Raw genomic sequence first — 13,998 nt, 5'->3', positions numbered from 1 at the left:
TATTATTTTTTCCTAGCTTTGTCTGAACACGCTCCGACATGCGCCAAACCATAGTTACCACCAAGCGGAAGTTGGTCAATATAAACAGGTTGTTTGTAACAGTTTGGTTGTTTGTATGATAACATCCGTTGAAAATGGCACACACTGTTATTTCAGCCAAATATCCTCCACACATTGATCCAACAAGAACACCATTAGCTTATGGAGACAGAGCAGTTCCCAGACTGGTAAATTTTATTGTGTATCTCTTATTTTATTCATATTGGATTTAATCTGATAAATGAATAAGGGATTAGTTTATCAATTAACATGTTCCAAGTGTGTATTGCATAAATTTAATCATTGAGTGCTTTTGTTGTTTCAGCGTTTGTTTGATATTGATTGTCAATGATAACTAATATGAGGCAGGCATTACCTGTGAAAGGGGACGAAGTCTATATAAATTATTTTTTTTAATTCAAACATATTTTAAGTTCTAAATCTGTTAAAAAAGAAACGGAAATACCGTAATGTTTCCGATTTTGATTCTGTTGTTAGGGATTTTAGTTGTGACGTTATTTTAGTTATGACGTCATATTCAATGTAAACAAAGAAACGCTATCATCAGGTAACGTTTTTTCATATCAAAGAATAATTAGAAATGAAATTGTTATTGTTGTCCTTCCTATATTTTACTGGACTGATAAATATATATTTCACTCAAAGTCTCATGACAAACGAGACCGGAAGAAGGAAGTAGATTTCTGCGCAAATGCGGGAATTAAAAAAAGTTACAAAAAAAAAGTTAACGATTTTGAGTTCAGCAGTACAATGAAAATTTCGGGAAATTTTCCCGATTTTTTTTTTTTTTTTTTTTATTGATTTTTCTACTGTTATAGGGGACTTCGTCCCCTTATAATATCCAAACACATGTTATGATGACTTGAGGTCTATGTTAATTTTGTTATCCTCGTATTATGGGTTTTCGTGCTATTTAGAATGCATTGTGACGTCACAATTGCAATTGAAAAAACATGCATAGTATGAATTCATATGACGTACAGCAACATATGATCTGACAATATATATGTATATATTACGGATTACCAATGTGTTGAGTTTTGTGATTGGATAACAACACAGATATGTCAGTATATATTCAGGTAACTGCTGGGGTATTAACAATGGTTTTTTTTCCCCAATTGAAACATCAACAACGCCATCATAATGAACGTTTCTATGTGACGTAGTCTTACACTATACAGAACACTTAAAGAATGTCAGAGGCTCACAGAGGGAAAATAATGACATGTATGGGTCAATAATACGTTTTTAATTTAAAATCACTTGATTTACACTTCAAATACTTATATAATGTCTTTAAGTGTTATAACAAATTATTATATATATACAGGACAGAATTATTTTCACAGCAAATTACAAAATCCTTCATGTATGCAAAAAATATCAGGTTGATTTTTCAATATTTTTGTTATCAAAAAAAGTCATACTACATAAAAAGTCACAAACATACAAACAGTATACATGAAATCTCAAAAAATTTATTGAAAATAAATTCTAAACAAAAAAAATATTTGTCACAATGAAAACAAACAAATAAGTAACTATCATGTTAAAATATTGACATTTTTTACTTTTAGAACAGAGAACTAAATGATTCCACATTACTTGTCAGACAGAGGGCGGTAATGTCATTATGTGACTACCTACATGACCCTGAACATATAGCAGAAGCTCTAGCCATTGGTATGTTAGTATATGTACCTGTATTATAAATTCAAAGCTAGTACATTTTCTTCTTAAAAGTTCTCGAGTAAAACTCATGAACAAAATTTAAAAGTTTTAAAAGAAAGGATAGACATGTAATGCCCACAGTTAGAAAAGTTAGCAAAAAGTATCTATTAGGAAGCCCGAAGGTCTTATTTGCATAAGAGGTTAATTCTCAGTTTGGTAAAACAAAAATCCAAATTTGTGTGATTTATAAGTTGTTGTCAAAAGTATTATAAATATTTCAAATATTACCTATAACCTTTAAGACATGAAAAATATATTATTGAACTGTGATCATGTGTATTCAGCTGTACCTAGAATGTAAAAACTAAAGCAAATATTATAAATTAGGATGAAAAGTTTCAAACCGGAAGAAAAACTTTTTTTGTTTAATTTAGAAAAAAAATAAAGCATTTATTGCATTATGAAATGACATTGATTTTATAGGCTATTTTCACTTGCCTGTCTGTTTAAATGATAATTGATCAATTGATTTTTTTTATCTATACAGGCACTGCTGAAAGTTTGAAGAAACTGTTATCAGACACAGATCTTACAGTTAGACAAAAAGCTACAGAGTGTTTGTTTGTAATTGGAGGTGTGTTTAGTGTAATCATAGTTAATAATAATGCATTTCCCATATGAAAAACACACATGATACATGTACCTCAAAATTCAAAGGAGATTTTTTATGCACCACTGTGCTAATACATATTCATAAAAAATGTTCTAAAACATTGCAAAAATAATGTTATGACATTAATATAGAAGTAAAATTGCTATAACATGTAGTAGTAGAGAGTTAGCCTTTATAAAAAGATTTTTCAACAATATTCTTATTTTCTCAAATAAATTAGATGCCTTTAACACAATCTAAGCTGTCGAATAACAAGAAGCCCTTCAATGTACTATAAATGTGTGCAGGTTCAACATTTTTTTCAAGCCTAAAAAAATGCAAAAAGAAGCATTTAGTTCTGATAATAATATTTTTATGCTACATGTACAACCATGAAATTACGAGTTAAATCAAGCCTTTCATTTGTTTTTCTATCCATCATTTAAATGTTGTCATGGAGAGCATGTGTTGTCATAGATGATGTTTTTTATACAGAAAATTACTTTTGGAATGCCCCAGTCAATCAAAAAAAGGGAATCTTATGAAACAGATGTAATTTTATGATATTGATATTAAGTTGCAGTTATGTCAAAACTGATGAGAGTACCTCTGTAATTTAATGCAAAAATTTGTAGAGAAAAGATCCTTTTTCATGTTGATTGTGACTCATTTATAAAATCTATTGCATTAAAGATTAATAGACCTTTAAAAAGATAAATGTCTTTTATAATAAATTAATTACTGAGTGTGTTTGAACTTTGTAAATAGAATTCCCAGGTTTCCATTTATAAGCCACATGCAAAATTATTTCAACTGATAAACTTAATGATGGCTGAGTTTCTTCAAACCTTACTTTTCAGTTGAGAATGTCACTTAAATGTTTTAATCACGTTTATTTTTTATATGAAATTTGTAGAAGGAATAAACAGCTATGCATAAATTCAGTAAATTCATATTTTGTTTGTTTGTTGCTATAGGACATGCAATTGGAAGAGACTCATTTCTAGCACAAGGAATTGTGGAACCAGTAGCTAAACTGTTTGATGATAAGGAAGATGTAGCGAGAAGAAATGCACACCAAGCAATAGAAATGATCTCTGAAACACCCTTAGGTAAATAAAACCAAACATAAATACAGTCCACATTAACATAAAAAGGTTCCAGCATGTTTTCTTATGTATAACATATAGTGTGAATTTTTCAGTGTAACTTATAAAGTTATTATGTCAATAAGTATATTAGCATAATAAGACATAAAAAATGAGATCAATAGTGAAATAATTTTGAAAAAGGAAACATGATATACCCAGTATAATAAAATCCAAATTCAAAATGAAAGTTTCATATTCATTAGCATAAATTGACAGATTCTAACCAGTTAAAACAAAAGTTGGGTTTGCTCAAAATGATTTAATACAATGAGCAAACACTGAAACAGTTAAATTTATTTGTAAACTTTAATTCTGTTCACCCAATATTTTTGTTTAATTTCAGGGGCACAAGGAATAGTAAATGCCAAATTAGTACCGACATTAGTAAAAAAATTATCTTTAGAAACAGAAGAAATAAAAGTGAGTATTTTAAAAGTAGTTGCTGTAATGGTACATATAAATACCACACCCAACACTTTTATTCAGATATTTATCCCCTCCAGATAGTTCAAATTTGAAAATTTGTTCATCGAGAGTTGATAAATACTGTAGTGATTAAGGTAATTTGGTAGAATCAGCTTTTATAACGATTGGATGGAAAATGGCTTGTGTAGAGTTCTGAATAGATATGGCAAGATATTACACCTGACATATTTATCATGATATTTCTAAATTATTAAACTGATAAGAACCAGTTTAGATGCATGCAAAATTAGAGAAAACAAAATAATCAATATTCTAAAAACACATGAAATAAAAAAAAGAGCTAATTAGTGAACAACATTTCATAACAGTCACTGAGTCTTTCAAAATTTTGAAGATATGTTATAAGCTTTTGAATACTTGAAACATTCACACAAGGTGTTACGATTTATGTTTTATAGTTCTGCATTTATGTATTTGTGTGATCCGAAACATTAATCTTAGAAGAACTTGGACATTGTTATCTCATAATTTTAAATTATGATAACTTATATATGTTCAGATCAATTTCTGTTAAAATTAAATTGTATGCTTGTTCTTTAAACCCAATTTTGATTGCAATGCATATTATATCTATGGGACAGTTATCAAAGAGCGCAGTATTACAAAACAATGAACATAAATTTTTATCTTGACCCTGGTTAAGCTTAAAATTGATATAAAAACATTTGTTTCTATTGTTATTAATTTACAGACAAATGTCTCTTAGATCATGATGCATACCTTATTCTGAGTAATATATTTTTTTTGGATTATTTTACCAATGTATTTAAAAACCAATATTCTTTATTCACTTTCAGTTCACAGAAATTATCTTTATTTTCAGATATTGATATTAGATACACTTCATTTTTGCATGGCAGTTGACACAGAACAAGCATTAAAAGCTGGAGCTATGGAAATGTTTACAAAACTTTTAGAACACAATTCACCTGTAATAAGAGCCAAAGCTTCCAGAGATATAATGAATTTAAGGTAAGGTTACCACTATTTCATATATTATTGAGTTATTTGATGAAGTAAATACCTTGTTGAGCTTATTCAATTTTTTTATCAGTGAAAAGATGTAAAGATTTTATTTTTAGTTCAAAGAAAAAGTTCAATATCATAAAATCTGATTAAAAAAAACGGGCAAGGAAGAATCTCATAAAAATATTGAAGAGAAGATAATTTTTTTTATACTTGAAAAATTATCAAGAAATCGTTGGTTAAGAAGAACTACCAACCCAGCTGTATTTGTAAATTTGTTTACTATACCATCCGTTTTCTGAGAAGTTACAATTGTATATACATAAATTGCCTTAAAGTATTCATAATATTCTATATGTCAGGAAACTTTTGTATGTATCTTATTTTATCATGTTCACAGTTGGCATCTTACCATGAAATTTACCCTGTTTTGATTTTGTAAGAACAATCTAGTCCTGTTACCCTATGTGTGGCCAGTTATAATACAGATTATTTAACCGATTTATTTATTAATTAACTTACAGTGTTCCTTTAGATGGTAAAAATAAGGCAGTAGAAGTAAAATCAGTTCCAGAATTAGTCAAACTTCTCAAGGATAAAGATGCTGATGTCAGGGCCAATGCTGCAGGAGCACTTATGATGTAAGTTATACAATGCTAGTTTTCCATAGATCTGTAGAGGATATAAAAATAAGGAGATGTGGTATGATTGCCAATTAGACAACTATCCACCATAGTTCAAATGAAGTTAATGTTTGCAATTATAGGTCACAGTAAGACCTTCAATAATGAGGAAAACTCATACCATGTAGTCAGCTATAAAAGTTGCATGGTTTTTGTAAGATGCATGATCTTGTTTACAAATTCTAAGCTTCCAACTTTTAGTCCTTGTTATCCAAACATTATATCCTACTATTATCATGCACCACCATCAAAAGAAGATCCATTTTTATTTTATGTATTTACAGGATAACAATTACAACAAAAGGAAAATACACAGCAATAAATGAAGGGAAAGCAATTCAACCATTGGTAGATTTAGTAGATGATGAGAAAAGTGAAGTTCGACTGAATGCATTAAAGGTAGAGTTATCTCCCATTTATTTTAATTTGATTTCAACTTTTGAAGAAATATACAGCCATAAATATCTGGATCATGTATTCATTGTTTGGCATACGAGGTCCTTTTTTTCTTCTAAAAAATCAGTCAACAATGATAATGATTGAAAATGGAGATTATTGTAGTCTATAGACAAAGAACCAAGAATATAATTATTTACTTCTGTTTTGACTACATAGTATTTTATTTCTCTGAAATAGGTTTGAAGTATTTTTATTCCTTGGGTATAAGTTTTCAAATTTATGGGTTATAAAGGTCTTTGCTATAAATTAAATAGATATGTTCTGTTGATTCCTACTCCTAGTGCCTGGAACCATGAATAAAAAAAATACACGAACCAGAAACTTGTCCAAAAAATCCGAAAAATTAGAAACTATTTATTAAAGTTCTTTCACAGTATGTACCAACCCTACTTGCAGACAAGCTATTTGGTTGGAAATTGCAACATATTCTGAACACCTAATTGATAAAAGGATATATGTGTGGGGACAATTAGTTTGATGTAGTTCATTTTAATTTTCTACAGAGAAGTGCACTTCTAATAAATCCAGAATCAAAATGTCAAGATTATTGTATTTTATCATTAAAAAAGTTTTTGTTGATGATCAGTACTTTTCATTCAACTATTTTTTTTTCTATTTTTAGGCTTTGACATGTTTATCAGAAGCACCAGAAGGAAGAAAAGTATTATTAGAACATGTGGAAAAGGTATTTATATTTTGATTTTTAATTTTAATTTTATAACAAACATCAGTTTATCACAATATTATATATATTTTCCTTTTTTATCATTTGTAGAATAAAAAAATATTGAATAAATTACTTTCGCTTTAAAGACTTACTTGATTGGTTTCTCAGTATAAAAAATTTGAATAATATCTAAATGTTTACTGGTTGACAGATAAAATGAAACTTCTGAACAAAGTGCATATCAATCAGTTAAATGTAGTTCCTTATTTTAAGTTTGATATTTTCCTAACTTTAAAATTATCATGTTACAGATAAAAAATAGAACAACAGATTCTATTCCTGCTGTGGTGAAAGCTGCCAATATTGCTGTCAAAGTGATCACATGGAAACCTTGAAAATAATGTCCTGCTAGGGGAGATAATTGAGATGACATTGTTGGATTTCTCCAGGAGAACTGCTCTTATAGAAAAAATGATTTCTGTAAACAAACTTTAAGAACTGATGAAATTAATTGTTAGTTATGAATAAAAGGAATATGATTCTTGCTTATGTGAGAACTTTATGAAAGTTTTCTTTTATTTCTAAGATTAACTATTTTGAACATATAGAACTCTTTATATAGACCAATAATATATATTTGTTCAAAGATTTATTTAAGAATGTTAATGTTTTTGTTATATATTTAGTAGATTAAATGTACAATTCCTGCCAATTTTATCATATTTTGTATTGAGATAATTTTTAATGGAATCCTTATTTTTTTTCAGTGCTATCTTACATTTTATGCCCTCTGTTTTGAGTTGTGATTATTTCACAAAAATATGATTGTTCTTTAAATATTTTCACTGAAATTTCTAAAAGAATCATTCATGTTCCATACCAGGAAAATAATATTTTTAAGTCAATTTTGTTATTCATTGTCATATTGTATTACATATGTAATTATGATGTCATATCTGTGATAAATATTTTATATAAAATATGAAACATTGTTTATGTGTGTTCCTTTCTGTTATTATTGTCCTTATTTATCAACAACAAAAGTTCTCCCATACATTTCTTGAAGAGATTTGTAACTAGTAAGAGTGATACACCACCATCATACATGTCATACCTTTCATTCTTTGTTTCTCAGAGATGTACTTTTTAAAAGCCTATGATAAATTTATGTGTCAAATAGAATCAAAATGAATTGGAGAGTGTTTATAGAATTCATAGCATAAAGATTACAGTTTTACTTTAATTTCACTCTGATAGACAAGTGCATTACACAAAACCTCAAGTTTTTATATCAAGCCGAAAATCTGCACATTTTGATGTCTGGACAACAAATCTTCTGCATTCATTACAAGCTGTATACTATTAATACAATGCTGTCCATCCAATAACAGAGAATTTCCATAAAATCTTAAGCTTTCTGTCATTGATATGGTGATGAAATGATTTTATAATTATTAATTTATTAGAGTTATATAGGTGGTCAGTTGTTGATTGTTTGCCATTCCTTATGAAGAGAAAACCTATCTGAACAAATCCTCAGTCTGTTTCAAGACTAAAAGTTTGTTTCTATGATAGTCACATGTACCTGTTAATATTATGCTTCTGGTTAACAAATCTATACCAGATTTAGTCAAAAGTCTGATAACTATATGACTGGAGTGTTCACAAAAAAATGTTGATGATCTAAGTTTTTGACGATGAAAGACAAATAAGTCAACAAGGACTTATCAAAAAAAAAAAAAAAATAAGACATGACATCTCAACTTGATATCAAACAATTATGTAAATGTTCTTTCAATTGCAAAGCATACTGTAGGAGAAATGGTGATAAAAAAATATTTGGATGAAAAGGCACTCTGAAAAAGATAGGGATCCAGCTTTGATGTAGGGCTCTATTTAGAATTTTTCTGTATATTTATCTTCTTTGCTGTATTAAAGTGATGACTAGCATTCTAGATCTCTCTTATTGCCTTACAGTCAGGATTCTACTTCGTCAAAATTACCTCCTCATTACACCACCTAATTTTTACAATCGTAATAATGGAGGCCATTGTAGGGATGACGCGCTGTCAATTTAGCTCTTAAAAACCAATAAATTTATCCACATAGCATTATTACGATCCTTATATGCCAGTTGTATTTAAAAAGACAAATGTATCTACTAGCTATTGAGCATCATTTAATGTACTTTTATGTCTTTTGTAAACTTCAAAACTATTGTCTGATCGGTTGTCAAGGGAATTATCGACAGTTCAAAAATATTTAAAAAAATTCTAATTAAATATTTCGTGGAAGGGCAGACTAAAAATTTTCACAGGTTGAAGACTAATAACACTAGATAACACACACAAAAAATGAAGCTTTTTTGAAGTTATGCATTTTTCAGATCCACTTGTAAAGTCTGTTACGTTGAGTACTTTTAGTAAAAATGTGTTATTCTGTTGTTATCATGACTCATTAGAAAGGTATTTCACTTGACCCATATATTTAAAATTTGGTACTGTGAATTTTTAATGTTAATTTGTCAACCTGTAGCCTAAATATATAAAAATAAAATAATATGAAGGGATATGATGTATCAAATATTTTTGCTTTCAAGACGAAATAGTAAACACAAACATGCCTAAACATAAAAGGTGTACTTAACTTTCTCTTTTCGATGAAATTATAATCGAATAATTTTTATATTGCCCATTTTAAGGATTTTTTTCAAAAAAAAAAAAAAAAACTGTCGCCGGGGGCAGAGATGCAAATTAATGCTGTTAAAAGATCAATCTTGTAATTTTCTACGGATTTTTTTCGGCCGAATTTATGTATATGCACAAAAAAGATCAACATGTAATTTATCTTTAATTTCAAAGTTTACAAATATCTCGAAGCTCCATAATATAATGTAAGTAAAACACGTATAAAAGATGCATAAAATCGTAAATTATGCACCTTCATTAAACTTTTAAAGCCCATAGAAACAGATGTAAACAATTCAAATATAATAACTTGGCCTTTTTTACCTTCTCTAATAAAGAGTTCCATTTCTTTTGTTTAATTTCAACCGAGTATCCGCCTGCATAGTTTTTGATAAGTCAAGAACTATCCTATCTAATTTTACTTGTCCCTTTTCCTTAAAGGGGCATTAACTGTCAAATTCATGTCCATCGATTTGACTCATATTCTCATATTTGATTTATAACAAACTAAAACGTATAATTATCCAAATTACTAAAAGTGAGTCTAAAATAAACAATTAACAATGCATGGACTCGATAATATGTATCAACATTTCGTGTGTTTTTTTTGTCTAGACGTCATTGAGATGACCTCCGAAGATGTCTGACGGACATATAATCCAATATAAACATAAATACAAATAGATAGCGACGACGTGCAATTGGATTTTTCTAGGTCTGTTTAATTTCATATTGTAGGTTAAAAAGTATGTCTATCATCGTTTTTACCTGTATAAGAATGATTTTTAGTGGATCGAATCAGTCAACCAAATTGTTCATCCTTGTTCCACTTTCAATGTTGACATCCTTTTCCCTTTTAATAGCCGAATACATGCGTAACCAGCTTAGGGGCTAAATTGAAGGTCACATGAATATGGATTCAATGAGGTCGAATCATTCACCTGCAAGTGAATAATTCATCAGCGATGTTTCTTAGCCTATTATGGCAAAATTGAACCAAATTGGCTGCTAAAAAGTAAAATAACAAAAATACTGAACTCCGAGGAAAATTCAAAACGGAAAGTCCCTAATCAAATGGCAAAATCAAATGATAAAATACATCAAAAGAATGGACAACAACTGTCATATTCCGAATTATTATAAAATATAAAAGCGAGTTATTATTTCACTATTTCACTTTCATTAATGATTGAACAAAAAATATCAAATTTTGTTTAATACCTCGTATAGCTAATGCCCCTTTAATAAAAAGCTAAAATATAATATCTAATCATTATTCATGTCAAACTTGCAAAACTGTAGAAACTTTATTATGGTTTTGTCTCTAAATTTTACTTCACTGGGAATAGTTTTCATAGTTTCCAGTATGTGAAATTAATATTCTTTGTAGATAAATATTTCTTTGGAGATTAAATTTCGTCGATAATATCTATCCATGAAATTAAAACTTCAACTTACATTTCTGTTTTTACAGTATATTGTTTTATTCATTATAATGAAGCAACATGAAAATACTTGAAAAGACTGTGAAATCAACCTTTAAATATTACAGTATGAAGTAAATTAAGTCCTTACACTTAAGTGAAATGCCTGGAACTAGCATCTACACATTTTTAACACTTATGTAGTGAACTAATTGAAAATACTATCAGAGCACCTGTTCTTGAGAATTATTAAGGTAATTTATAGATTCAGATTCAATATTTTATTAAAGTCTCACCACTTGTATAACATTATACATTTCAATATACATATAAAACATTGCGTATAACATAAAATATTGAAAAACATATATAAAACATATAGTATATTAAAACTAACAGTAAAATATCATTAGCTTAAATACTAAAACATATACAAGCGCCATTCTATTAAGAATTATGAGAGACTATTAAATGATTAATTATATACAATATTTAACATAATTTTAAAACTATATATTATCTAAGATTTAAAATACATCATCAGCTATATACAAATAAGAAATTTGTTCTTCTACATAAAATATTAAAGCAGGTTTTAGCAACTACCTGACATAGTTCTTCATTTCTGAATAAAAATATAAACTTTTCGTCATTAGACAAGTTATAAAATTGATCATTATGTTTTACTGCTTCACTATACAATATATTTCGAAGGTCTGCATATAAAGGACATAAAGTAAATACATGTTTTTCGTCTTCAATTTCATTTTTACACATAAAACAAGATCTTTCATTTATTGGTTTATTCTCATATCGTCCTGTTTCTATTTTAAGTGGAGCAACACCACACCTAAATTTTGCATAAGGACTTTTAAATTTAATAGACATATTTTGTTTTAAATATAACTCTGTACAATATTGTGATTTATATAGCTTATAAGTACGAAGCTTGTTACCATTACCCTGTGAAAAAATTTTCGTTTGCCATTCTGCAATATATTTATTAAATAAAACGTTTTCAAGTTGTAGAACAATATTCTTATGCAGCACACTATCAATACAAGCATACAATTCAAAATTACAATCTTTACGTTTTTTCATGACTCTATTACACCAGTTTTCTTATTATTCACAGCATTTTTATGTGATCATTTGAAAACATTATAATTTATTCTGTCATTGGTCATGACACTACATCTTGCCCAGTGCCTAAAGATACATATCCATTGTTTTACACTAGGTGGTCTCCAGCCCATGTCCCCGTTAATAGCATCATTTGGCGTATACTTGCCAACACCCACAAAGAACATGATAGCTCTGTTCTGGACAGCGTTTATACAAGAAAATGAACGAGTGCCCCAAATGGATGCACCGTAGCTTATGACTGACCAGACCAGAGTATCAAATAATGTTGTAAAGGTACTGTGCTGGAAACCACCATGTGCTTTACTTTTAACAATCAATAAACTTCGAGCTCGACTTGCCGACCTTGCTACAGCTTTAGCCATCTCATTATAATCGAGATATTCTGTCAACAGTAGACCTAGATATATGTAACAAGATACTATTTGTACTGTATTATTATTAAACAAAAAAGATTTAGATGTTTGTTGAACCGAAGGGTTCCTAAAATGGATAACTTTAGTTTTATCTAAGTTCACATTCATGCAATTGGTAACACACCAACTACTTAATACATTTAATAGAGTCTGTAAATTATTTTCATTTTCAGCAATAAATACAATGTCATCAGCATATTTATAAAAGTATACCAACTTTTTCACCATCAATGTCTACACCAATGTCTAGTGCTTTTATTACATCAATTAAACTATTAATAAAAATATTGAACATAACAGGCGATAATACACATCCTTGTTTTAAACCTGAATTAACGCTAAACCAGTCTGTCATATTACCATTAAGTTTAATACAACATTCTACATGTGAATATATAGCTTTCAATGTACATAAAAAATGTGTACTAATTCTTAAATCATCCAATTTAGAAAACAATAATTTTCTACTAACAGTATCATACGCTTTTTTAAAATCTATGAAAGCTGTGAATGTTGATAACTTTTAAAATCTATTGGTGTGCGATAGGGTATGTCAGCAATGTGTAGGTGGTTTACCTTGAATTTAAGCTGTGAACTCGAAATTTAAATTTAAGACAAAAAAAAAATACTATCCAAAATGCTTACCAAAGAATTTTGATTGACTTAAACGCTATCAGAACTGCTATTAGAATTCGAACTAAAGTAGTGGGTATTATGTTTTATATGGACACATATCCATAATGGTTTACATAACATTGGTTTAAGATTCATTTCTTAAAGGCATTTATCATTTAGTGGGAAAATAAAATTCTGAAACAATTTATAATTTTATGGGCCGATCTATTCAAAGTATATTTGTTGGCCCAATCTACAGTTATCATAAATGACCATGCAGAATATAATGCACCATAGAACCCAGGCAAACAGTGTAAAGCAATGTTTGCAGATCCAATTGAAATGATTAAACAGGTTCATCCATAAATGACCAGTAAAACTAGATCTCCATCGATCATTTTCAACATACCTATTAATACCATGATCCTTGAACCTTAACAAAATACACAATGACCTACACTTATAAGCCTAAACAAAATTGTCACGTTATCAAGGCCGACCGTGCGAGAGCTGTATAGCCAGTCAAGGTCGTTAAAAATCCCCATCATCATCACGTTATCATAACAAATTTGTCATCTGTCTTTATAATACCATCGAAATATGTATGTCTCTGTAGAAAGCCAAATGGTAATCGTTTCACTTTTAAAAGAGGTTAAAAAAACCAATGGAGGATCAAACAAGTAATGTTAGCCTCCAATTAGACTAATAACAAATTATTGAAGTCTCCACCATATGACCGAAGATGTTTACGTTTAAGCAAACCAGAATATTTGCTTGGAAAAACCATTTCAAGCAGCAAAAAATTTGAAGTGTAATTCGGAATAGATCATAAAATCATCCATTCAAATTATTATTTTAGTATATCAAATTATTTACACGAGATTTTGTATGAATTCCTCTGAGATTTTTGAACTT

General features: G+C 28.8%; 1 protein-coding gene across 1 annotated transcript; it reads left to right on the top strand.

The window, feature by feature from the left end:
- The first annotated feature begins 43 nt into the window (after nt 1–43).
- LOC127704696 (radial spoke head 14 homolog) lies at nt 44–7,792 on the top strand. Its single transcript, XM_052208833.1, has 10 exons — nt 44–227; nt 1,641–1,746; nt 2,282–2,368; nt 3,364–3,498; nt 3,881–3,957; nt 4,847–4,995; nt 5,514–5,630; nt 5,957–6,071; nt 6,754–6,816; nt 7,110–7,792. Exons 1-10 carry the CDS (start codon nt 135–137, stop codon nt 7,191–7,193), a joined length of 1,026 nt encoding a protein of 341 aa, XP_052064793.1. The 5' UTR covers nt 44–134; the 3' UTR covers nt 7,194–7,792.
- Nucleotides 7,793–13,998: the final 6,206 nt, after the last annotated feature.

The sequence above is a fragment of the Mytilus californianus genome, unplaced genomic scaffold (genome assembly GCF_021869535.1).
Source record: "Mytilus californianus isolate M0D057914Y unplaced genomic scaffold, xbMytCali1.0.p SCAF_6, whole genome shotgun sequence".
Classification (NCBI taxonomy): Eukaryota; Metazoa; Mollusca; class Bivalvia; order Mytilida; family Mytilidae; genus Mytilus; species Mytilus californianus.
This window is presented reverse-complemented; position numbering and strand designations above follow the sequence as displayed.

What these genes read in the sequence shown, in the direction of transcription:
- LOC127704696 (XM_052208833.1), top strand. Translation starts at nt 135, where the DNA reads ATGGCACACACTGTTATTTCAGCCAAATATCCTCCACACATTGATCCA. An exon ending in ACAGAGCAGTTCCCAGACTG is followed by an intron (nt 228 to 1,640) that starts GTAAATTTTATT and finishes TTTTACTTTTAG; the next exon opens with AACAGAGAACTAAATGATTC. An exon ending in TAGAAACAGAAGAAATAAAA is followed by an intron (nt 3,958 to 4,846) that starts GTGAGTATTTTA and finishes CTTTATTTTCAG; the next exon opens with ATATTGATATTAGATACACT.